We start from the raw sequence: 22,607 nt of genomic DNA on the forward strand, positions 1-22,607 counted from the left end.
TTTTCTCTGATGTGCTGCTCCTCTGGTTCACGTGGGCCCTGTGCTGGCATGGAGGTGGTGCCGAGGAGGGTTCCTGAGGAGTAAACAGGCTCTTCCCGTTTGCACTTGTCCCCATCCGGCAGGACTGGGGGTGGTGGCCATTGTCCACGGAGGAGGGTGTGAGAGCCCTGGTGTGGCTGATGCTGGGTTGAGGAGCTGACTCACTTGGGAGGAAGGGACCGGCTCCCAGGGGCCCTGCTGAGGACCGGGGTCTTAGCTCAGGGGCGGAAGCTGGAAGACAGTCATCGTGTGTTTCAGGGAGAGACTCAAGGCATTTTTCTCTTGAATGCAGGTGGGCTGGATATTCACAGATCTGGTCTCGGAGGACACCCGAAAGGGTACAGTTCGATACAGTCGAAATAAGGTGAGATGGGGCGGGGGTGCCCGCCCGGTACCACGCTGCTGTGGCTCACGCTCCCTGCACAGCTCGCCTGGCTTTTAGGCCGCGCTGTTTTCAACACCATGTTCTTGATAAATGAAGGCTGGGTCTGTTTGTTCTGCCTCGTAGATGAAAACCTACCTTGCCTTGGTAAACCAGTGCTTTTTGGAGGTTGGCCTGTGGGGGTGGATTGCCTAGTGCTTCTGGCCTGACTAGTCCCGCGTGCCTGTCTGAGGGGTCTGCAGCAGGCAGGGGGTGCAGGCACTTCTCTCTCCGCAGTTTCCGGCACGTTACGGTTTCGTTCTTACTGTTTCCTGTTGAAGGAGGAGCATATTTTGATGTGGCACTGTAAACCTGACATGCTGGTTCTCTTGTCTTAGGACACCTATTTCCTGAGCTCAGAGGAGTGTATCACCGCAGGAGACTTCCAAAATAAGCACCCCAACATATGTCGGCTCTCCCCAGATGGACATTTTGGATCCAAGTTTGTTACTGCGGTGGCTACAGGTATACATGGGGGCAGGGCTATATTGTAAATATTACGACCTCGTTAACATGTTTTGTTCCTCTTTCAGTAGCTTTGCTTTCCTAACTTAAGTTACAGTAGGTTTTACTAAAGGACCTGTGAGACATAAGATTCTTCTTTTTCGTTTGTGGCAAAAATCCTGAATTTCTCAGCATCACGCAGAGTTGTAGCATGGGAGTGTCAGCATCGCCCCGCTCTAGTCCACCCTCTTGTCCTCAGACCGAGTTCTCTTGGTTCTGGACCGGAGTTCAGGTCGCCGTTGCCCCTCTCCAGTAACCAAAGGTGACTGTCTGGCTTTGCAGGAGGAGAGCCACTGTTCCTGTTACTTGTTTGTTTATGAGTGGGCGTGTCATTTTAAGAAACCATTTCCATATGGCTTTCTTGGAGTGATGCTTGTGTGTGAGAGATGCTGTATGTCATGTTACATGTTATGCAGGTCATTGTGTGTCATAAATACGCATGTATGTGTATGTATGTCATAGGTAGTAGTAAAGGCTTGTGGCCCGTAAAAAAGTGCCACCAAACTTTTTATAACATATTTGAGATGCTGTCCTGGAAAAAAGCCAGGGAGAGGACCATATGACTGAAAAAGAGTAAGAAATTGAAACTTTGGGAACCAAGTCATAAAAACAGTCTCTGGTCAGTTTTTCAAAGTAAACACTAACCTGGAGCCTGTGAAGACCTGGTTTCTACCGTCCCAGAGATGATAATCTGGTTTGTTCATGGTAACATGCTTCCTCAAGTTGAGAAAACTCCAGTACACAGTCAGCCCAAACATGTCAGCACCTGGAGCCTCGCTGGTCCCAGTTGGCCTGTCCACACTGTCGTGGGGGCCCTGAAGGAGGACACCGTTCGTGCTCTCTCAGTTGTTAAGATCCATTTGATTTGAGAGCCACTTAGAGTGACAGGCAGCTTCTTTTTGAAATGCAGGTACTTTTGGGGCGTGAGAGGCAGCGGCAGCATTGTCCATGAACCAGTGGAGTCAGGTTGATCTTCCCAGGTCGGTGTCGGGTCAGCTGTTTAAGGAAGTGGATAGGAGTTTTGAGTGGGACTAACAGAGGCAGAGTTCCATAGCATAGAGGTCCTTCTGCAAGGGGAGACCGGGCGGGGCTGCCGAGATGGGAGACTGAACGCTGAGGAGCAGAGCAGAGCCATGTTGTACGTAACTCAGGATTTTGCCAAGCCAGCTTGTGTCTGAGGAAGGGGAGAAAAGTATTCTCTTTCTTGCCCGGTTATCAGCAAGCCCCTGCCCCCCATTGTGGGTACATGCATTTCGACTGGTGGTTCCCAGACCCGTCAGACTGGATGCCCTGTTTAGAACATTTGTGACACCCCTTTCCTGCCCAGAAAATACAGCTCATAGATAATACACTTGCCCACACAGCTGGCTGTGAAGAAGAAGGTTGGGTAGTGGCCTGACTGAGAGAACGGTGGAGAAGCGTGTGTACTAAGACGGGATGTTGCAGCAGGCTGGTGCGTGGGACCCACCCCTGCCGAGGGCCGGCGCGGGGCTGCACCGTGTGGGACGCCCTCCGGGCCTGGTTCTCTCCACGCAGCTTGGAGCCTCAGTTCAGGCCGTGTCACGCTCCTAGGGAGTCCACCGTGTGTTAAAACTGCATGGCTGTTTCTGGGGTTGTGTATAAAATACAGTTGATTCTAATCCCAGGTCGTCACAAATGGGGGTTTTGCCTACACGCATGTGCGGGGGACATTCTTGGCCCCATGGGATGTGTGTCCCCTGAGCACAGCAGGACATCTGGCATCTTCGACTCCAGCTGAGACTGGCAGCTGCCCGCCCCACCCCGTCCACCTTCACTGGGACAACCGAATGTCACCCCTGGAGATTTCCAGAACTGCCCCTCGTGAGAACTTCTCAGTCTTCCATGGGCTCCCGGGGTAACCTAGCCCTTTTAGTTACTGTTTCCACGGGTAGTAATTCAGTGGGCCACAAGAACTGGCCCCAGCAGCGTTTTTAGAATTATCGTTTGTAACTTAGGGGCTGCCTGCACCTTCAGTTAACGAAGGTGCCTCTTCTTGGGAGTTTGGAAATTAGAGATCGTCTGCGGAATTTTTGCCTCTGAAATCGGCACTTTACTGAAAGGTTTTAGAACTATAAGGCAGTAACTAACTTATGGTAAAATCTGCGGTTAGAGTCTTCACGTTGGTGCTGAGTTGTTCCTCTTGGTGATGTGAATCCTCAGACTCATAATCCCTCCTTCTCTGGGGCCGGCAATGGCAGGGCGGCGATCTGAAGTGTTGTGGACATTCCAGCTCCACATGAAGTGTGCTCTTCTGCAGCAGGGCTCCCAAATGGGGACCCGTCGTTCCCCTGTGGAGCTGTTTGAGGTGCCCTGGTTGGAGTCCCATCCCTGAGGCCCTGATGGGACAGGAAGGAGCAGGCCTATGTGTCTGTGGCCATCTCCCCGGAGATGGCAGCTGTGTTCCAGGCCTCCTGTGCTCCGCGCCACCTGCTGCCAGCCGCGCCCAGGGCTGCGGCTGCAGCTGCAGGCTCCGTGCTTCCCTCCTGTCTGCGCTCCCTCCCGCCCTGGCCTGGGGCCCCCGGGGGGAGGGCGGCGGTCACGTGTGCTGTTCGCTCAGGTGAACGTGAAGGAGCTTGTGGGAGGAGGCTCGCCACAGCCCCATCTGAGCTCCCTGCGCCACGCTGGCATCTGTGTCTCGGTCACCTGGCACGGCCACGCCCGCTTCTCGGCTGGAAATGTTACTTTCTGGGGCAGCCTGTCAGCCTCAGTAGCAGCTGAGTTCTTTATCCCGGCCCCTTCCCGCTGCACAGTGGGTTTCCTGATGGGCTGGTCTGGGAAGGGAGCAGTGGCTAAGTTACCTTCGCCGCTGGGCTGGTATTAGGTTTCCAGCACGGTTAACTGAACCCCTCAGGACCTGGATTCTCGCTTTTCCACGTGGAAAAGGGAAGCTTGCGGTTCGTCTGAGTGACTTTGTCTTAAGAGCCTTCTGTTTTACAAACAACGTTTTGATTTTTCTCTGATTCTCACAGGCCAAATTTTCATTGCACGATCAGTCTAAAAACCAGTGCAGGTTCCCAGGGCGCACACGGGCAGCTCCTCCACGGCCCTGCCTCGCCTTCGCCTCTGCTCCTTTGACACCACACGCTCACTGTGGTGTGACATTCGTTCCCGGAACACACTGGCGGTTGACGGTCTTGTGTTGGCTGCCTTGACGTTATTTGGTGGCCACTGCCCAGCATGTGAATTGAGGGCCTGAGAGAAGGTGTGAGGGCTGGTTGTGGACGGGCCTTCGGAGCCCAGCGTGGCTCAGCGTTGGAAGCCAGCTGCTGTTGGCCTCTGGTGTGCGGAGTCACACAGATGGCAGGCCTGGCCTGTCCCTCAGAGGCTGGCCCTGCCCAGCCCTTCACATTTTCAGATGCCTGACCTGCTTTTTGGTAAACGTTTGAAGGCTAGATGGAGCAGACTTAAGCTTTCTGATCAGTAACTTACTCTGATTCTGTCAAAGAAACTAAGACAGATATTGAGGGCTCTTTAAAATCTCAAAAGCTCTGGAAAGTGAGGGTGTTCAGAGGGGTCTGAGTGCTTGCCAGGTTCTGCAGCCCTTCTTCCCTCGTCCACCGCCTCTGCCCTTGTCCCGGCTGTGAGTCCCTTGCAGCTTTTTGTGTGGGGTGGGGAGTGGTGCGTGGTGCTGGGGGCCCCGCCTCCCGAATGTGGCGGCTGTGTAGGCAGCTGAGGTCGGGGCTGCTGTCCACACTGTGTGGCTACTAGTGTTGTTTTTGCCAAAAATGGATTCTGTCTTCTCCCATCCACGGCGGCACGTCTCTTGGCCTCCACAGACGAACTCATCCTGTGTCCTGCACTCGAGAACAGAATTTGTTGGAGTGCAGGCTCACTCAGCACCTGGAGCCCGAGGACTGAGTGGCACCTGGAGGTTAACGGCCTTGCTTCAGATTCTGAGAGAACGTGTGGGTGGTGGGAGCTGTTTGAGGCGCCGCAGTGGCATCTCCGTGCCCTGCGTTCAAGGCCTTGTGCTCAGGGCCCCGTAAAACTGCCACCGGAAGGTTTTCTTACATAGGACATGCTCTGGAGTTTGTCTGTCCTGCTGGCCCAAAGGGAAGAACGTCATTTGGTGGATGCTCGTTGAAGGTCTCTCTCTTGCAGGTGGCCCCGACAACCAGGTCCACTTTGAGGGGTACCAGGTGTCCAATCAGTGCATGGCGCTGGTCCGGGATGAGTGCCTGCTGCCCTGCAAGGACGCCCCCGAGCTCGGCTACGCCAAGGAGTCCAGCAGCGAGCAGTACGTGCCTGACGTGTTCTACAAGGTAACAATGGGAGGGCTCCGAAAGCGCGAGCTGGACGGGGTGCGGTGTGGACACGACCTGTCCTGGATGCCGCTGACTTTGGTGCTCTCTGGCCACGCAGGCCGTCTGTCAGCCGTGCTCGTCCAGAGCCCAGCTTGTGGGTAAAGGAAGCCATGAGTTTCCAGGGCTGCTCGTTAGCTGCTCAGGCGTCGTGCTGTTAGGGCCCGTAACCAAGAGACGGTACGTAGCACAGTCCAAACTTGGCAGCACAGACAGCGCCCGCCTCTGACGAGGAGAAATGGTGTCCGCGGGGCCGCGGCTGCAGGTGGGCACGCTGGGCTCCCTGGAGGGGACCCAGTTTAGGCTGACTGCTTAGACGGTCGTCCGTGTCCTGTGGAAGCTGTAAGATGACTTGTGCTGGAGACTGGCATGGTGTGAGCACTTGGGAGTCGGGTGCTTCCCCGTGGCCCAGTGCGGCTTTCGTGCTCAGCTCGGGCCCATCCTGGCCCACTCGGTTCCCATCCGGCCCTGCTCCGCCCGGAGGACTCATTTAATGTTTCTTGCAGTGTGGAGCTCCTCTTGTTCGTCCAAAAAGTATCTTGTCTTCTTTTCTGAAGGATGTGTTCACTGTGCAGGGTTGCAGGGTGACCGGCCTGCTCCCCTCTTGCCTGCCTCCCAGTGGCCGGCGGGCAGTCAGCTGTCACCCTGCAAGTTCCTCTGTCCGTCATGACAGCGCCTCTCTACCGCTGGCCTCAGCACCTGGTTCTTGACCTGCCTGGTGCCCCGGGTTTGGGGCTTGCCGGGCTCCTTGGTCTGGGGGCTGGCGGGTTGTGTTTGGCTGTTGTGTGTGTTCCTGTTGCTGCCCTGACAAATGGCGCAGGCGCAGTGGCCGCAGGATGGCAGCCCTTTATTGCCTCACAGCTCCGTGGTCAGGAGTCTGGGCAGAGCTCAGCCACGCTCTCTGCTTGGGCCTCTCCGGGCTGCTGCAGTGGTGTCAGCTGGGCTTTGATCTCATTAGAAGCGTGAGGTTCCAGGCCCCCAGGCCATCCCTGGCCTGGCATCTTCTCCCCGAACCCGCGGGAACATGCCTCTGGCTTCTGCTGCCACCGGCCTGAGCCTCATGAGGGCTTGTGTGCCCCCCCCCCCCGTGGGCTCTTCTCCCTCATCCTCCTTCCTGGGTTGGTTTCCCTGAAGCAGGTGTCGTGGGTTTACGTGGTGGGCTGGAAACCGTGCTCTTTCTGCCCTCGGAGACTTACCACGTGCACTTACCTTGAGCGGCCCCAGACGCACCTCCCCGGCCGGCCGCGGGCGGAGTCTCGCTGTGCCAGACCTGCACCAGCCTGACCCTGAGTGCGGTCAGAGCGCTCTGTCTTTGTTATGGGCCCTCCCTGCCTCCTGTGAAGGCCGGCTCACGTCCGTTCCCGTTCCTCCCTTTTCTGCCTCCTGACCCGGACATTGGTGACAGCTCTGCATGCGGCTCCGGCGGTTGCCTCTTCCGAGGAGGGTCCGTTTCCCTGGGTCAGCTTCTTGACTCGTCTTTGCGGTTTGGTGTCTTGAGTCATGAAGAAAGTCTGTTGTCTTATCTTCCATGAGGTTCATGGCTTTGTCTCGCATGTTGGGGTTCCTGGTCCGCCTGGAATTGTCCTACGTGTGTGGTGTGAAGTAGGGGTCTGGTTTTTCTCGAGTTTTCAGCCGTGTGGATGATCGGCTGAGCACCACTTACTGCAACTAGCCCTCCTTGGCCTGCTGACCCGTGGCGCTCCTTTGTCGTCACTCGTGGCCGTGGTCACGGCTGTGTGTCTGTCCTCTCTTCTGGCTGCTGCCCGGGCTCCGCAGCCGCACCAGCGCCAGAGCGGCGGCGTCCCTGTTACTGTCCCGCCCCCGCCCATCAGGGCCCCGCCTGCTTTCCTCAGGAGCCCCGCCCGCTCCGGCCTGAGGGCGGGCGTGGGCTGCCCGTATTTTCTGGTCTTTGACATTGCTCAGAAGGTTAGGGGTCTTCTCCTTGAAGGTTTTTCTGCCATTTGCTAGCTTGTTCTGAGGTACCTTATGGTTTCTGCATATCATGAGAAGCATCTTTTTTAAATGACATTTTCAAACTGTTGCTGCTGGAAACTGGTGAACGCTTGGCTTTACTGTTCGCTCCCCTGACTGTGGGCTCCTGGGTCTCTGCACAGACTGCCTGCTGTCCAGGAGCAGGAGCAGGGGCTCTGGCCCTACCCCCCCGTTGGCTCCTTGTGCCAGCGGGGCTTCTGGAACAGGGTCTGGTGGTTCATCGCAGAGGGTGCGCTGTGGGGATTTCATCGTTGACTGTGCTTGTTGTGGGGCTTTTGTGTTGTGCAATACCTTTTATCAGGTGAGAAATTTGTGTGTTATTTCCATGTTTTGTAAGTTTCTTGCACTGAAGGAGAGCTGACTTCTGTCACAGAGCGTGTCACGTACTTGATCTTGCTCCTGCTTCCTCAGTTTGCTTCCCTGCCCGTGAGTGAGAGCCGGCCAGCAGGGCTTCTGAGGATTGTTTGTAGCCCTGTAGGACTTGAGACACTCATCTCTCATGTGTTTCAGGAAAATACCAGTTTGAGCAAAGAGACCTTTGAAACTAAGCATTTAAGTAGTCCTTGTAGTCCTCCTGTGGGCTTTGGGGTCGGGTTTAAAATGTGCCTTGTAAACAGGACATGCACCCGTGTTGTCTAAGGCTGTTCATCGTGGTGTGATCCTTGGGAACAGAAACGCAGAGCGACCCAGCAGTCCAGGGACAGGGGCGTGAGGCTGCAACGCATCTGTGCGGGGGGCGTTCTGTGATCGCTGAAGTTGTGGTGTGGAAATTGTTTGAAGACATGAGATAAGACTCACTGTAAAATTTTAAAATGTGCCTGTGCACGCAGCACACTCCCGCCTCTCCTTGCTCTTAAAGGGGCACGTGCACACATGTGTGTGCATGGAGGGCAGGCCTGGGACACGCAAAGGTCCACTCTTGTCTGCCGCTCTGTCTGTCCTGGGGGAGCACCCGCTGTGAAGGTGGGGCGAGGGGCACGTGCCGGCACCCTGACGCTGAGGAGGTGCCTGGAAGCCTCTAGACGTGCTTGCTGTGGGTTGTTTCTGGAAGCCAGTGCTTTCCCTCAGGGCTTCGGTGCCTCGCGGGGCACCTGGGCCTCCAGGTGGTGGGAGGGAGGTCTTCTGCCTTTACTTCTTCCCGCCTGCTCTGCGCCGGCCCCACCTCCAGTGTGGTCCTTCTGTGATGTGAGGCAGGAGCTCCTGGTGCTCACGGTAGCCAAAGGCAAGACGTGAGGAAGACCTGTGCAACGGTAACTGATAACCCAGTAACCACTGCTGGCGGCTGGCATGGTTCCTTCACGTTTCCTCTTCTGTCACGTACAGATGCGGCCTGAATGGGTCCACTCACTGACTACGTGGCTGGATCACGATGTGCTGAGTTTGGCTTCTGCTGGTGGTGTGTCGGTGCGACTCGGGGCCTGGTACCTGCGCCCCTGCCGCCGCCCTGACCAGGGAGCCACGTGGGCCCCGCAGGTGGGAGCTTGGAGGCTCAGTCTGCTCTCAGGAAGCCAAGTTTTTGGCTGAGGGTTAGGCAAGAAGCAGAGGTGCTGGAGGTTTTTGAGGCGAAGGTCTGGGTGAGGGGATGCCTGGGGCTGGGAGCCGGGCCTCATGGTGTGTGGTCACCACTCAAAATCCCGTGTGCGTCAGGAGCCCAGTTTTCCAAACATTAATGTGTAGACTTACTGTTGTGACACGAAATATCTGTTTATTTTGGCAAGTCAGGAATTCTAGGTTAATATGAAAAAGGGAACCCCACACCCACCTTCACCTGCCCTAGCAGCACCTGCCCCCCTGCACACGGATGCCACTGGATCTGCAGCCCCTGCACTCGGTCCAGACCTGGATGGGGTGCTGCGCCCGTCCTGTCCTCCCAGGCCGTCTGTCTAGGTATCACCCGAAGAGGGTGAGTCAGCTGGGTGGGGAGGGAGCCGTCCGAGGGGCCACACGTCTGGAGGGCATGTCCAGGGGGCCCAGGCCCCGGCTAGCTCGAGTGCGCCTGTGATGGGGGTGGTGGGCGGTGGGGAGCCACGGAACAAAGGACAGAAGGTGGTTCTGGAGTGCTCCTGCTGGATGTGGGGTGAAGGGCGGTCTGAGGCAGGAGGCTTTGGCAGCAACCTGAGTGTCAGAGGCCAGTGGCTGAGCCAGGAGGGGCAGCGGGCCTGCTGTCAGGACCTGCAGGGCAGGATGGGGCTGGATCTGCCCGCCCGCAGGCGCGGCTGCCCTGCAGGAGCAGAGGCGCGAGTTCTGATGCCGAGATCCTGAGTCGATGTGCACGGACCGGCGTTGGGCTGTTGGATCTCGGGCAGGGTGACCCCTCGTAGCCCTCTGTGTTCTCATCTTGTGATGGGGACCCCGTGGTCTTGTGTTCGCAAGGAGTCTGGCCTGGCCCAGGCTCTGCACGGGCCTGAGATGTGTCAGCTGCGGGTGCCCGTGGGCACCCGCCGACCCCGCTGTTTCCCACACGGGGACTCTTTTGTGCCGAGCCGTCTCCCATCAGGCTGCTGGTTTCCCTTGTCGCCTTCTTGCCCTCTCTTTAAGGAGAACAGCGGTACAGGAGGGTCTCATTTGCCTTTTCCAAAGCAAGTGGCGCCAACCGGTCAGTGCAGTTTGCTGCTGTCCTGGCACAGAGCCCACTTGCCGGTGAGCGCCAGAGATGGATGGACGTTTCCAGACGTGGCTGATAGCGGGTTGAGAGGCCTTGGGGACCTTGAGTCCTGACTCCCAATGTCTTACTCCAGGTGGAGAGAAAACTGCTGACGCTTGGGGGCTGCCAAACGTAGGACTACGGCGCCTTCTCCTCATGGGTTCTGCCTGACATTTGCTCAGCCCGTAAAAAGTCATTGCCTTTAAGTGGTGTACGGGGTAGGGGCTGGCTGGCGGGAGCATTTGAGTGAAGGCCTGGGGAGAGATAGAATTCGCCTGCTTGCTCCCCAGGGAAGAGCCGGGACCCAACACCTTTATTATCTTGGGGAGCAGAAGAGTACAGTGGGGTAGTTAAATTTGAAAGAGAATGGCACGACACACACAAAAGAGAGAGGGGGGCATTTAACCAGAAACCTCCCTAGAGGCGAAGATTAAAGCGAACAGGTGCTGGGAAATGTCTCTGCGTGTTAGAGCCTAATTAGAGCTGAAGATGAATTCCAGACGGGCTCATTCCGTGTGAGTTGTTGCAGGGTGTTTCTTGTAAGGCAAGCGTGTATTTTTGGAAATGGTGATTTAGTTTGATTAGATTTGATTCCCACCTCTCACTGAATCTCCTCTGTGGCCCCAGGACCCACTGAGCGGGCCTCACGTCTTGGGCTGCTGCTGTCAAGCTGGTGGGGCCACAGAGAGCCGGGCCCAGCTCACCTGCGGTGGGGACGAGCAGGTGAGGGACGAGGGACCCACTTCAGAGCGGAGCGTTGTTTCCAGGGATGGGCTTGTGCTCCATGTGTGGCGGCTTCACGTGTGTGGACCATTTTCTGAGCGGTAGAGGGGTGGGTTCTTGCTAGTGGCCCTCTGGGTTGTGAACAGAGAAAAGGTAGGGAAGGTGTGAATTATCTGAGATGCGCTGCAGACCAGAGAGTTTACTTTCCGAACTAAAGGAGCAGGGCCACGTGGGGCCCTGGGTGTCCCGTTAGGATCACGGTCTTGGCTCAGCCTGTGAAGGTTTCCCGAAAGACGGCGCGGCCTCTGTCGTCTCCGGAGGGTGCCCTGTGCGGGGGTGGCCTTGCATCACCCTGCGTGCCTTGGGGGAATCTGCTTGGCCTCCATTAGGGTCTGAGAGCTTTAATAAACCTGAACTTTTATGTAAGGCCTCATAATTGGAAATTATGGATGTATAATTTATATACGACTACGACTCAGTGAATGGTTTATATAACGTTAAGTGATGATTTAGATAGAAAATATGACCCCCTTTTGCAGAATCTTTAAAGAAAAGCGTTGGTTCTTAATTTATTTCTAGAGCTCTGTTTGAACTCAGCATGCTTGACATAAATCAGATCTAATTGTCATTTTATGATTAATGAACATATGTTGGCCGTTTTCCCTGTAATTAAACTTTATGTTCCATGCATCTGACAAAGCAAAGCAAGTTCCGACCTCGACAGGTTGGCGGTAGGGGTTTCCGTGTGTGTGTGTGTGTGTGTGTGTGTGTGTGTGTACACGTACGTACGTACTCATTTGTTTGTGTGTTTATTTTACTAATGGACAAGGATTAAGTTTCCAGAAAGTTGAGTTTTCAGATGTGTGAGTGAGGCTCTTCCGAGTCAAGATTCAGATATGAGGCCGAGAGAGCGTGTAGAGGAGGATGGGGCACAGGTGGGTGCCAGGGCGCAGGGGCCCTGGGTCTGTCTCCCACAGCTTCGGCGCCGGGCGGGGCAGAGGGCGGGGCAGCGGGGGAGGCCTGCCAGGGGTGCCGGAGGGTAGAGTCACTCTTCTCTCTGCCTTTCATGCGCCTCAGCAGGAGTTGTAGTTCGGGGGTGACGTGAGCATGTGAAAGGAGACCTGTCACTGCTCAGCTGCCCTGAACTCACGCCCTGGACCACTGTCTCCTGTTTCAGGACGTCGACAAGTTTGGCAATGAGATCACCCAGCTGGCCCGGCCCCTGCCCGTGGAGTACCTGATCATCGACGTAAGTGTGCGTCCTGGGCCGCTGAGCTCAGGATGCTGGGGCCTCTGGCACCCGGAGGTGTTTAAATCACCAGGCTCCTGGCATCCCTGAAAAGCTCAGAATTTTAAGGGCTCTTTCTTTGGTTTTTTATTTCCTTAAAAACAACTGGAAGCACAGCAGAGGCCCACCGCCTGGGCCAGGCAGCCTCTGGGGGTCAGCGAGTCTCTCCCTGGCTCCAGGTGCGGGAGCTGCCGCAGCTGGGCTCCTGGGGCCACTCTGAGTCACTCCCCAGGGATGGGGCTGTGACTCTGTTCTTCAGAGAGGGCTTAGGGTAGCTCTCCAGGAGCCAGGAAGGAACCTGGGACTGACAGACACACATTCCCCAAGTCTCAGCTCCTCCCAGGAGTGGGCTCTGCTCCCGGAGGTGTGGCCGCAGCGCAGGGGCAGGGAGGGCCAAGGGCCGAGAGCGGCATGTGTGTGCAGCAGTCAGGGCTCTGTCCGGAGGGCACGGGGGGGGCTCGTTTCCTAACTGCTGCATGCCAGGATGAATTCGGGCTGCACCTGGACTCGGGATGGGCATGTGGTTCAGGCTGTAAAATGTGATTGCACTCGGAGCAGTGGGTCCCCGTGAGCCAAGCCCGTCGATGCTGCATTCCGGCTGACAGCTCCCAAGAACGTGTCTGTTACCTCGGCCTTAAAGGCATCTGTTTTTAGACCACCTAGGGTGTCATTAAGATGAGAACAGATTGATGGCACGTGCACTTACGAGGGTCTGCGTGACTGAAAGCCAGCTTCCTAGGTCTTCTCTCCCAGTGGCCTCCCTGCCGTTCCCTCCGCGCAGGAGCTCCCATCTCGCCTGCGGGCTTGCCTCGGTAGCGTTTGGTTGATGAGGGCGCACCCTGCCCTTTGGTACCCATGTGCTGTCTTCCTGCAGAAGGAGGTTGGAGCCGGTGACCACACGGGTGTGCTCAGCTCCTCATCTGGCCCTGGACCCTGCCTGACCAGCAAGTCTGATGGTGTCACACCTGTGACTGGCTGCTTGTTGCAGCTTTTGTGGAGGGCTCTGCAGGTGGCCAGGCGTCAGCTGTTGACCAGACGGACTGGGCTGGGAGAGGGTTTGAGCACAAGACAGGGCGTCCAACGCCCTGCGTCCTGTCCCCCGAGCGTCTGGGGTGTTCACAGACTGCCCTCTGAACTTTAGTCTTGTCGCTCTCCAAGGGGCGGTCGCAGGTCTGCGGATGCTTCCCTTAAGTCCGTGTTTACTTGCTAGTGGGTATCCTGTTGCTGGGAGTCCGCGGAGCTCTGCCTCTGCAGCGCAGATGGCCCCTCTGCCACCCTGAGAATCCCGACAGCCGCTGGGCCTGCGTCCCACGTGTGCCGCCCGTTCCGAGGGCCCGACGCGTGTGAACGCAAGGCTGCCCTCACGGCAGCCTCAGGAGGCGCAGGTGCTCTGTCATCCCACCTGTCAGATGAGCAGAGCGAGGCCTTGGGCCGAAGCCGTGGAGGCTGCACAGTAGGACGTGGCCCCACGCTCCAGTCCACGTCCTGCGGCCCGAGACTGCGTGGTCTCCCCAGTAACAGCCCGGCGGGGCCCAGCGTGCCATTCGCAGCCCTGGCCCAGTCACAGCGGGTTCTGGGCCAGCCAGCTGGCACAGCTCCTGCCTTCCCTGATGCAGAAAACAGACCAGAGCGACATTTCCATTCCTTAGAAATAGTCCCAAAGGGACCAGAATAGCTGCCCTAAATCTGGGTGAGGTGAATTGCTGCCGCTAGTGTCACATTGCAGAGGAGACACTGCATCAGCTGAAAGGTGGTTGGTAGCTCACATTTGGGTGCTTTTGTGAGGAGGGGCACCTGCCAGGGAGAAGGGAAATGGTGTTCGTACTGGTTCTTGCACACCTGCCGCTGTCCGGCAGCTCCCATTGGCTGTCGTTGGGTTCAAAATGCCCTGTCGCTACTGAAGCACGTCTGAGCCGGGGGAAGGGCTGAGGCTCCCCTTCGGACTTGATTGAGCTCTTGATTCAGTCGCTTCTGCAGCCCCCGGCTTCCCCTCCTGCCCAGATGCGCCTGCTCTGTGCGTGCATGGTGCCTGGGAGCCCAGAGGGGCCTCAGCCCACTGGAGGGCTGGGCTGCACATGCCCCCAGCCAGGCCCTGAGATGGCGCTGGTGCCCCCGCTCCGCTCCCGTGGCCCCTCTCCAGCTCACCTTGGGCATAGGGAGGGCAGCTGTGTGCACGGCTGTCTGGGGGCTGGATTTAGGACACTGCCCACCGGCACTGAGATCTCGACCGATATTAAGGATGATCCTTTAGTTTGTCCCGGAGTCAGGGTTTCAGAGTTTTTATCTCGGGGCTGTGCTGGTGGACACGCGGTCCCTCAGCGGGAGCCGGCGTCACGAGTAGCTCGGGGCTCTGGGAGGGGTGTGCTCAGCCCACACCCTTTACAGCACAAGTGATTTACCATGGGTTTGTGTTTCTGTCCATTAGATCACAACAACTTTCCCCAAGGATCCTGTTTATACTTTTTCTATTTCACAAAATCCATTTCCTATTGAAAACCGGGATGTGTTGGGTGAGACGCAGGTAAGCTCTTTATCTTTAGAAACATAACTTAAAGTAACTGCTGCTTGTTTGTCTAGTGACACTATTGTTTTCTAGAAAGTCCCAAGGTTTCTGACTCTCCTGATGTGTCCTTGTGACAGAGCCTGGCTGGGCCTTTGTCTGAGACGCTGTTGATCACACGAGCCCCTCTGGGGCGAGGTGGTGCAGGCCGCGGGAGGTGAATCCCCTTAAGTCAGGCCTGGGGCCGGGAGGACCGTTCTCAGGGGCTGCTTCCCTGCGCATCTTGTGTCCTCTGACAGCTGTGTCGCTGCTCAGTGGTAACGGATGGCCCCGTCTCTGAGGCCGCGTGCTCTGCCCCGCCTCGTCACCCCGCCATGTTTCTCCCACCATTGAGCTGTGGGGCCTCAGGCGGCCTGGCCACCTGGGCGCGGGGGCACGCGGCGCCGACCTGCTCCCACCTGCACGCCAGGCCAGGTCAGGGCTGCTGGGACTGCCTTGTGGTGCCACAGCCTGAGCTGTTAACGGGCATCGCAGAGAGGGGCCTGGTGGGAGGACGCGCGGTGAGGTTTCCTTCTGAAGCGGCAGTTGGTCTACGGAAGCTCTCTGGTTTCCTCGCTGCCCCTCCGCCAGGTGCTCGTGGGGGTGCGGAGGCTCTTCCTGGGGGAGGGTCTCGAGTCGCTTGTTTCGGTCCTGCAGAAAGCGCTAGTGTCACACACCCCAGCCCGCCCCTCAGCGCAGCACAGCTAGTCAGCAGCAGCGTCTGGACAGCCGGGTCTGTCCCCGCCCCCAGGCGCCCCCCCGCGGTCTCCCCCACCTGGAGGGAAGTCGGGGCGTGTCTCACAGCTGAGCCAGCTTTATGAACATGCGTGTCTTCCATAAGTCAGGTGTGCGGAGAGCGTTTTCCTGGGAGATGAGGGCAGATTCTGCAGCTCTGGGCTCCTCTGTCTCAGGGTCCCGGCCAGTGGTTCTAGAAGGAGAGGGCAAGGCGGCCGTCAGCACTGAACGTGGTCGGTCTCGTCTTCGTAGGACATGGCTCTCCCTGGGGTCTGGCCCTGGGGACTGTCATGGAGTGTTTATGTCTTTCTCCTCCCTCGCCCACCTCTCCAGGACTTCCACAGTCTGGCTACCTACCTGTCCCAGAACACCTCATCTGTGTTCCTGGATACCATCTCGGATTTCCACCTCCTGCTGTTTCTGGTCACCAACGAAGTCATGCCTCTGCAGGTGCGGGCCAGGGTGGGAGCATGGCTGGGAAGCCGGGTCGAGGTCCCCCTTATTAACCTGTCCCCTGGGCAGCAGCTTTGCACAGGGGCCTTGACAGAAAGGTGAATTTTTCACACTTAGCATTTGCACTGAGACAGCTTCTTGGAAGGTGCAGGATGAGGCCGGTTCCTCTGTTAGAATCGTGTGGAATGCAGAGGCCGCTTAGCTCTGTTTCCTTCTAGTGTGGAACATTAGGGATCCAACAATTTAAAAAATTCCTGTCCGAGCAGTTTCAGAATTACAGCCTCTGCTTCATCCTGATATCTCCCCTCCTCCCAAATCAACTCCAGTTTATTGCCTTGGCCCAGAATGTTGGCCAGCGTCCAGGCCCCGGTGCACAGCTGCACAGCTAGCGTTTTTAAGACTCACTGTTGTTGGGGGGGAGGACTGGTTTCGGATGGCAGCTGCCCCCTGAGCAGCACAGGGGCAGTGGATCCAGCCAGGAGGCCCCGTGCATGGGCTGTGTCGTGGATGTCCCGTGGATGTTTCCTGAGGTCACAGCGTGGAAAGGAGAGCCCCCACCACTGCTTCCCCGTATCAAGTGGTTCTGTAGCTGCTCTTGTGTCCTGCTGGGCTTGTCTTGTGTCTGTGGTTTGTCCCAAAACTGCCCACTTGTGACATTTGACACCAGGCACCCTGAGTCTTGCCGCTGGCTTTGCCTTCCCTGTTAGGCCCAGAGAGTTGCACCTCCGCCTGGGTTCGAGTGCCGGCTGGTGGGCCAGTGGTGGAAGCGTAGGGCCTCCTCACTGCTAAGTGTGTGCTGTTTCACTTGTTCGGAGGCCTTTTCTGTGGGTGTCGTCTGAGTGTCCCTGGAAGGCTTTCTTCATCTCCATCGTGTGAACTGCTTAGTTCTCTGCACGTGGACCCGGGAGGCCTAGGATGCAGAGAAGACAGGGAGCCTGAGGGGAGCCTGAGGGATGAAGGTGGACTGCATGGCCAGGGCCCCGTCAGCCACCCAGGCCCTCGGGAGGGGGCCGTGGGCCCAGACGCCCCGGGTGACAGTGCTCCTTACAGACCTAAGTGTGGGGGTGATGTCTCACAGTGATAGTCTGGGGTTTTTGAAATTTTCTCTGAATTGTGTCTTGATGTTGGGGGGGGAGAAACTGTGAGCAAGTCTGTTTACTGTCAGTGAAGCGAGTTGAACTTCCTTTTTTGGCTTCTTGTAGGACAGCATCAGCCTGCTGCTGGAGGCCGTGAGGACCCGGAACGAGGAGCTGGCCCAGACGTGGAAGAAGTCTGAGCAGTGGGCCACCATTGAGCAGCTCTGCAGTGAGTGTCCTCCGCCGGGGCCCGGGTCGTGCGGGGCCCGCTCTGCGTGCACAGCAGCTGTGCCGTTCTTCAGGCATCTTGGGGGCAGTCTGGAAGTCAGCGTTTTAGAGAAACGGGAGCTTGAGGTCCACACGCGTGTCGAGTGCAGGCTGTTCTGCCCCCTCTCCCTCTCCGTCCTCGGCTTTCTGGATGGATGAGGAGGAGCAGAGTTAGGGAGTGTGGGCTCTTGTGTCTCCAGGCCCTGAGCCTCCGTGCCGCCCAGCGAGAGCTCGCCCGTCAGCCTGGGGGTGTCCCTCGCTGCCTGCACCGGGGCTGCTGACCCCCCACCCCCGGCTCAAGAGGGCAGGCGGCCGTGGCGGCCCTTCCCTGTGGCCTTGAGAAATACTGGCACACCCCCTAAGGCAACCCTGAAAATACACACAGAGAAGTATTCCGGCCATTTTCTCAATCAAGGGGGAAGATACTTGAGCCAAAATCAGGAAAAACCTGATGGAATCCAGGCCACGAGGGAGCCCAGTAGGCTCTCTCTTGACACGAAGTGCCTGGGAGCTGAGTGGTTGGGTGCTGGGCGGGCATCCTGCTGCTCCCCCCTCTTCAGTTTTCTTTTGCACAGTTCTGACGGCCACGCTGGGAGCGTGGCTGGACGTGCCGCGTGGTCTTCCTGCTCCACGTTCTGAAACAGAGGACACTCTGTTCCCGCCAAAAGCCTTACAGTGAAGCCCACGGCCTCGTGTCCTTGCGTGGACAGTGGTGCGGTGCTGCCAGCAGTCAGCACCTGGTGCAGCTCTCACACCCCCAGCACAGCAGCCCTCCGGCTCAGGTGCTTCCCACGGAAACGCTGCTGGCAGCAGTTTGGAGCCCTGTCTGAGCCCAGAGAGTGTGCACGGGAAGGCTGGGAGGTCGTCCTGGACAGACATGGGCCCGTCAGGGGACAGGAAAACCAGATCAGAGGAAGTTTCAGTCTGAGCATTTGGCTCACTTCTGCCATCCCCACTAGACATGAGGGAAGAGCCAGTGACCTGCAGGAGCTCATGCACAGACGGAGTGAGAAGGAGCCCAGGCCATGGCAGGCATCAGTCCCACGGCAGCAGGGCGACACGGTCTGGGCCCACTGCCTGCAGCCCCTATGGGAGAGGCCCCGGTGGTCCCTGACACTGCTGAGAGGGGCTGCGCGATCATCAGATGCGCTGCGGTTGGTGACACAAGTCAGCGGTAGTGCCACACGCAGAGCGTCGCGGAGCATGAGTGACCTCGCGGGTATAGGAAACGGAAGTCACCAGAAAGCTCTTTGTGGGAGGCCAACACTGCAAAGGAAGAGCTAGCAAACAGGAGAGAAATAGCATCGTCCTCGCTCGGAAGACAGTACAGTTCTAAGATGTCAGCTTCCCCCAAATTGATCGGTACAATCAAAAGCCCCATAGGCTTTTTTTTTTGTGCAGGGGGAGGGAGGGTAAAAAAAGCTGTAAAATTTGCCCAGGAACACAGAGGGCCCAGAAGGCAGCGTGAGGAGAGAACAAGCCAGAGGATGCGGTGGTGCGTGTGCTTGATGTGTAAGCTGCCGTGAGCAGGCGGCGCTGTCGGCAGGAGGACGTTAGACCGCCGGGCTGGGTGGGGGCCGAGCAGTGACAGGAGGAGGCGCCCTTTTCAGAAAAGTGCAAGGAAACCGCTGGGGATCTGCGTGGGTAGAATGAACCTCGACTTCTATAATACACACCCACGTCAAAAGCAACTCCGGACGGGTCAGAGACCTCGCGGTAAAGGCTGCAACTGTAAAGTAAGACTCATGTGAAAAAACAAAGTTAAATCTATTCAAGACCTTGGGGTAGGACAGAAGAACACTGACCGGAAAAGACTGGTCAGCTGGACTTGATCAGAATGAAACACTAGTGCCCACCCAGGGATGCTGTCAGCACACGAGAAGGCACTTGCCACCCCTTCTGTGACGTGGGACCCACATCTGATAGACACAGCGATCCCAGCACGTTGATGATCAGAACCAAGGGCACGAGTGAAAACTGGGCAAATGGCTTAGACATTCCCCACAGAGAGATACAGGACGGTCACCACCAGTCGTCAGAAAAATGGAAATTAAAGGAGATACCATAACATTGTGAGTGTGAAATGAAATGAAAACCCAACCTCACAGAGCGACTGGAACCTCACACACGCTGGTGAGAAGGGAGGCCATCTGGCCGTTTCTCAGCCGTTCACTTACCCTAGAACCCAGCAAGCGTGCACCTACGTTTTACCCAAGAGACGTGGAAACATGGATCCACACAGCAATTTGTGCAAGAATATTCATGGCACCTGTGTTGAGAGTCGCTCAGAACTGGAGGGGGTGGGGGGCCACGGTGCAGCTCACAGGAGCACTGCCGCCCACCAGCACAGAGGGGGACCCTGACAGGCGGGCGCGGGCTCAGCAGGCGGACTGATGGCCGCAGGTGACGGCGCCCAGCTCTGCAGACGTGTCTGTCGGGGTTGTGTGTGTGAGCGGGGGGCCAGTGGCGGGGGTCTGGCGCTGCACCTGCCTCTTCTACCCGGGGCGGGTGGCTTCGCTGTGCAGAAATGACACCACTGCTCTCTTCCCGGCCCACAGGCACCGTCGGCGTGCAGCTTCCCGGCCTCCAGGAGTACGGCGCCGTTGGGGGCTCCGTGCATGCCGCCTCGGCCGCCGTGTGGGCCTGCCAGCACTGCACCTTCATGAACCAGCCGGGCACCGGCCACTGCGAGATGTGCAGCCTCCCCCGGACCTAGGGCTCCGCCCCCTGCTGGCGGGACTGGGCCCACCCCAGCCCTCTCTGAAGCCAGGATTGTAACCGTGCCCTACGCCGGCAGCCATGTAGGTGGGGCGGGGGCAGCTGCCCTGGGGTCTCTGGCCCACGAAGCTTCTCGGCACCAGACTTCCCTGGAGGCAGGGAGCCAGACTGGTGCTGTGCAGGCTGCAGTCGGTCTCCTGGTGGGGGCATGGCCCTGCCCCGCGTGGACGCAGTGCAGCAGCTCCCCGCTGCGGTCAAAGGACCAGGTGCCTCTCAGTCACCACCTGGAATCCGGGGGCGGGAGGGCTTTTGCCGCCATCCAGCTTTCTCTCCTTCTTTTTGGATGCTTTTTGTTCCTGCCCCTCCCATGTTTTCGGTTGGGAGCTCTTGGTGGCCTCTGTACCCTGTTGCTCTGGGGCAGACCTGTCCCCTCCCAGTAGCCATCGTCTGCCAGAAATGCGTGGCCACGGGCTCGCTGGCCTCCCGTCCGCTTGGTCTGCAGGCGAACCTGCTGCCCACCCTCCTCTGCTCTCACCCAGCGTCCGGGGGGATTTTAAAGTCTGCATTGGTTATAGTAACAGTTAGCGGCAATTCCTGCCCAGAAGACTTTTATTTATTTTTTTCAGATAAAAACTGCATCAAAAGGGCGTGAGAGAGACTAGTTTTCACTTCCTTCCCTCCAGTGAGGCCCTGCAGGTGCGTGTAGGGTGGGTGAGTGTGGACGGGGGACCCATAGTTGGTCTCCTTGGAAGTAAACCTCAGTGCCTGAGACTTTTCCACCAAGCCGCACAGCTGGGACAGCTGCGGACACAGGTGGTCCGAGCAGGAGCCTCGTGGTGGCTCCCGCCAAGGAGGCAGCCCCTCCGGGCAGCCGAAGCCTCTGACCAGGCCTGCATGGGGTGAACCGGGTAGCCCAGGCAGGACCAGACGCTCCAGTCCCCTCTGGCCCATTCCTTCCTGTTGCCCGGCCCAGGCCCTGGCCTCTGGCTCAGTGACATGGCCACGAGACAGGCCAGGTGAGGGAGCAGGCACTTGGCCTGTTCTGAGGGCCGAGTGGGGCTGCTGTGGGGACACCGGGCTGAGGTGTGGGCCCAGGCCAACTCTGGACAGAGGCTGTGGTCAGACCTTGCACGTGCCCTGGGGTGCTGGCGTTTCCCTCTGGCCGGCTACAGTCTGGCCCTTCCCCAGGGATTTTGTGGACATCTGATGCCTCTTTGCCTTAACAAGAGCTGTATCTCTGAGCTGCATTGCACCCACCTGCGGGAGAGGCCAGCCCAGACACAGACTGCTTGGGGCCTGTATGTCTCTGTCCTAGGGGCAGGAAGCAAGCCTGTGTGACCGTTCTTTACCTGCGAGCAGAGAACACCTGGGGGTGGCGTTCATCTGTGGCCAGGGCCAGCCTGGCACCTCCAGGTCCACCTGGCGTGGGACACCAAGTGGCCGACGGGGTTGCATCTGGCTACGGCGGAGCTGTCTGTTCTGGGGGCAGGAGGGTGTGGAGCAGCCAGTCTGAAGCACTGGCTCCCCAGCTCACCTGCCGAGGAGCTGGGAAGACGATCTGGTCGTGTTCCTGGCAGCTGCGCTGGCTGAGCTCTGGCCCCGCGTCGTCTGCGCCTGTGTTCAGATGTGAGGCTGCGGGGGATCCTGGGGAGCTGACCTCGGACTCCGTGGCCCCCCGATTCTGTCCTCGCTCTTGTCTTCATCCACCGAGCTAGTTTCCTTTTCTCCAATCGTATTCTGCTCACTCTGGAGTTCTGGCATCTGCATAGTTTGTTTCCTTTTGTCTTTTAGCTAAAGAAAAAGTGTTGTGATTTCTCTGCTTCTGGTTTTGAGTCACTCTTTGTTCAGTATTGCACTTTATTTTATTGTCCAAAGAGAGTCGGAGCTCAGCAGAAGTGGGGGGACTTGCCAACTGCCTCAGGCACAGGGGGGAGGCCCCCAGCCCCACCTGCATCCTGCCAGCCCCTGAGGGGACTGTAACCCAGTGAGGGTGACTAGGATCCCGGCCTGTGCCCGCCAGGCTTCTGGTGCTCCCGCCTGGGGCTTCCAGGTGTGGCTGTGGGGGCTGCAGCAGCATCGCCTGGACTCCAGCCCTCAGGTGGAACCAATAAAAGCACCTGAAGCGTGGCCAGCTCCCTGTTTGTCCTTCCTGCGCCCGAGGCCGCTCCCTGCCCGGAGCCTTGCGCCTACTTTGCCAGGTGACTTGACGACGCCTTCCACGTGGCGCTGTCCTCTGCTGACATGCTTGGACTGTTGGAGGGTAGAGACCCCACGCCCCTGCCCAGGCTCCTCGGCCCTGGGCCCCAGGGGGACGTCCACGTGGAGAGCAGAGCCCGGCTCCTCTGGGCCCCTTCTGCCCCTTTCTCGCCTGTCAGCCGCGTTGCTGCTCCCGGCCTCTGCTAGGTGGGTCAGGTCTGCTCGGCCAGGCGGCGGCTAAAGGATGAGGCCCGGAAGCCCTCGGATTGCACAGGTGCGGAGGCGGGGTGGGAGCAGTGGGGCCGTAAGTACTGGTCATGTGACAGCCAGGACGCGTCCCTCTGGTGTCAAGGAGTCAGCTTTCACACCCGCCTCTCAGCCCACTCTGTGCTCTGGCCCCTGACTCGCTCTTTGATCAACTACATAGCAGCGCCTGCTGATGTCCACAGGGCCCCGGGGTGAGGCAGGCCTGGCCTAGCTTCTGGATGGGGGTGGGCAGGCCCTCACTGGCCAGCTCCAGTCCTGTCCCTGAGCTGGCCTGCCTTTACCAGCAGTGCCCTGCCCTCTGCGGCTCAGGCTGCTGACTTGTTGGTTCTGTGAAGTGATGAGGTTCTGGAACAGCCCCCACCAAATCAAACAAATGGAATATGCTGCTTGGAAACAACTCGGGGTTCTGCCACCCCCTTTCCT

The 22,607-nt window shown here is 58.1% G+C and overlaps 1 protein-coding gene across 1 annotated transcript in view; it reads left to right on the plus strand.

The window, feature by feature from the left end:
- Positions 1-21,848, plus strand: part of NPLOC4 (NPL4 homolog, ubiquitin recognition factor) — a 42,855-nt gene extending 21,007 nt beyond the window's left edge. The window contains exons 10-17 of the mRNA XM_031469327.2: positions 332-403; positions 799-925; positions 5,087-5,247; positions 11,823-11,894; positions 14,359-14,454; positions 15,541-15,657; positions 16,863-16,965; positions 19,562-21,848. Of these exons, the coding sequence (XP_031325187.1) occupies positions 332-403; positions 799-925; positions 5,087-5,247; positions 11,823-11,894; positions 14,359-14,454; positions 15,541-15,657; positions 16,863-16,965; positions 19,562-19,719 (906 nt within the window). The 3' untranslated portion in view covers positions 19,720-21,848. The remainder of the gene's footprint in view (positions 1-331; positions 404-798; positions 926-5,086; positions 5,248-11,822; positions 11,895-14,358; positions 14,455-15,540; positions 15,658-16,862; positions 16,966-19,561) is intronic.
- Positions 21,849-22,607: the final 759 nt, after the last annotated feature.

Source organism: Camelus dromedarius, chromosome 16 (genome assembly GCF_036321535.1).
Source record: "Camelus dromedarius isolate mCamDro1 chromosome 16, mCamDro1.pat, whole genome shotgun sequence".
Taxonomy (NCBI): domain Eukaryota; kingdom Metazoa; phylum Chordata; class Mammalia; order Artiodactyla; family Camelidae; genus Camelus; species Camelus dromedarius.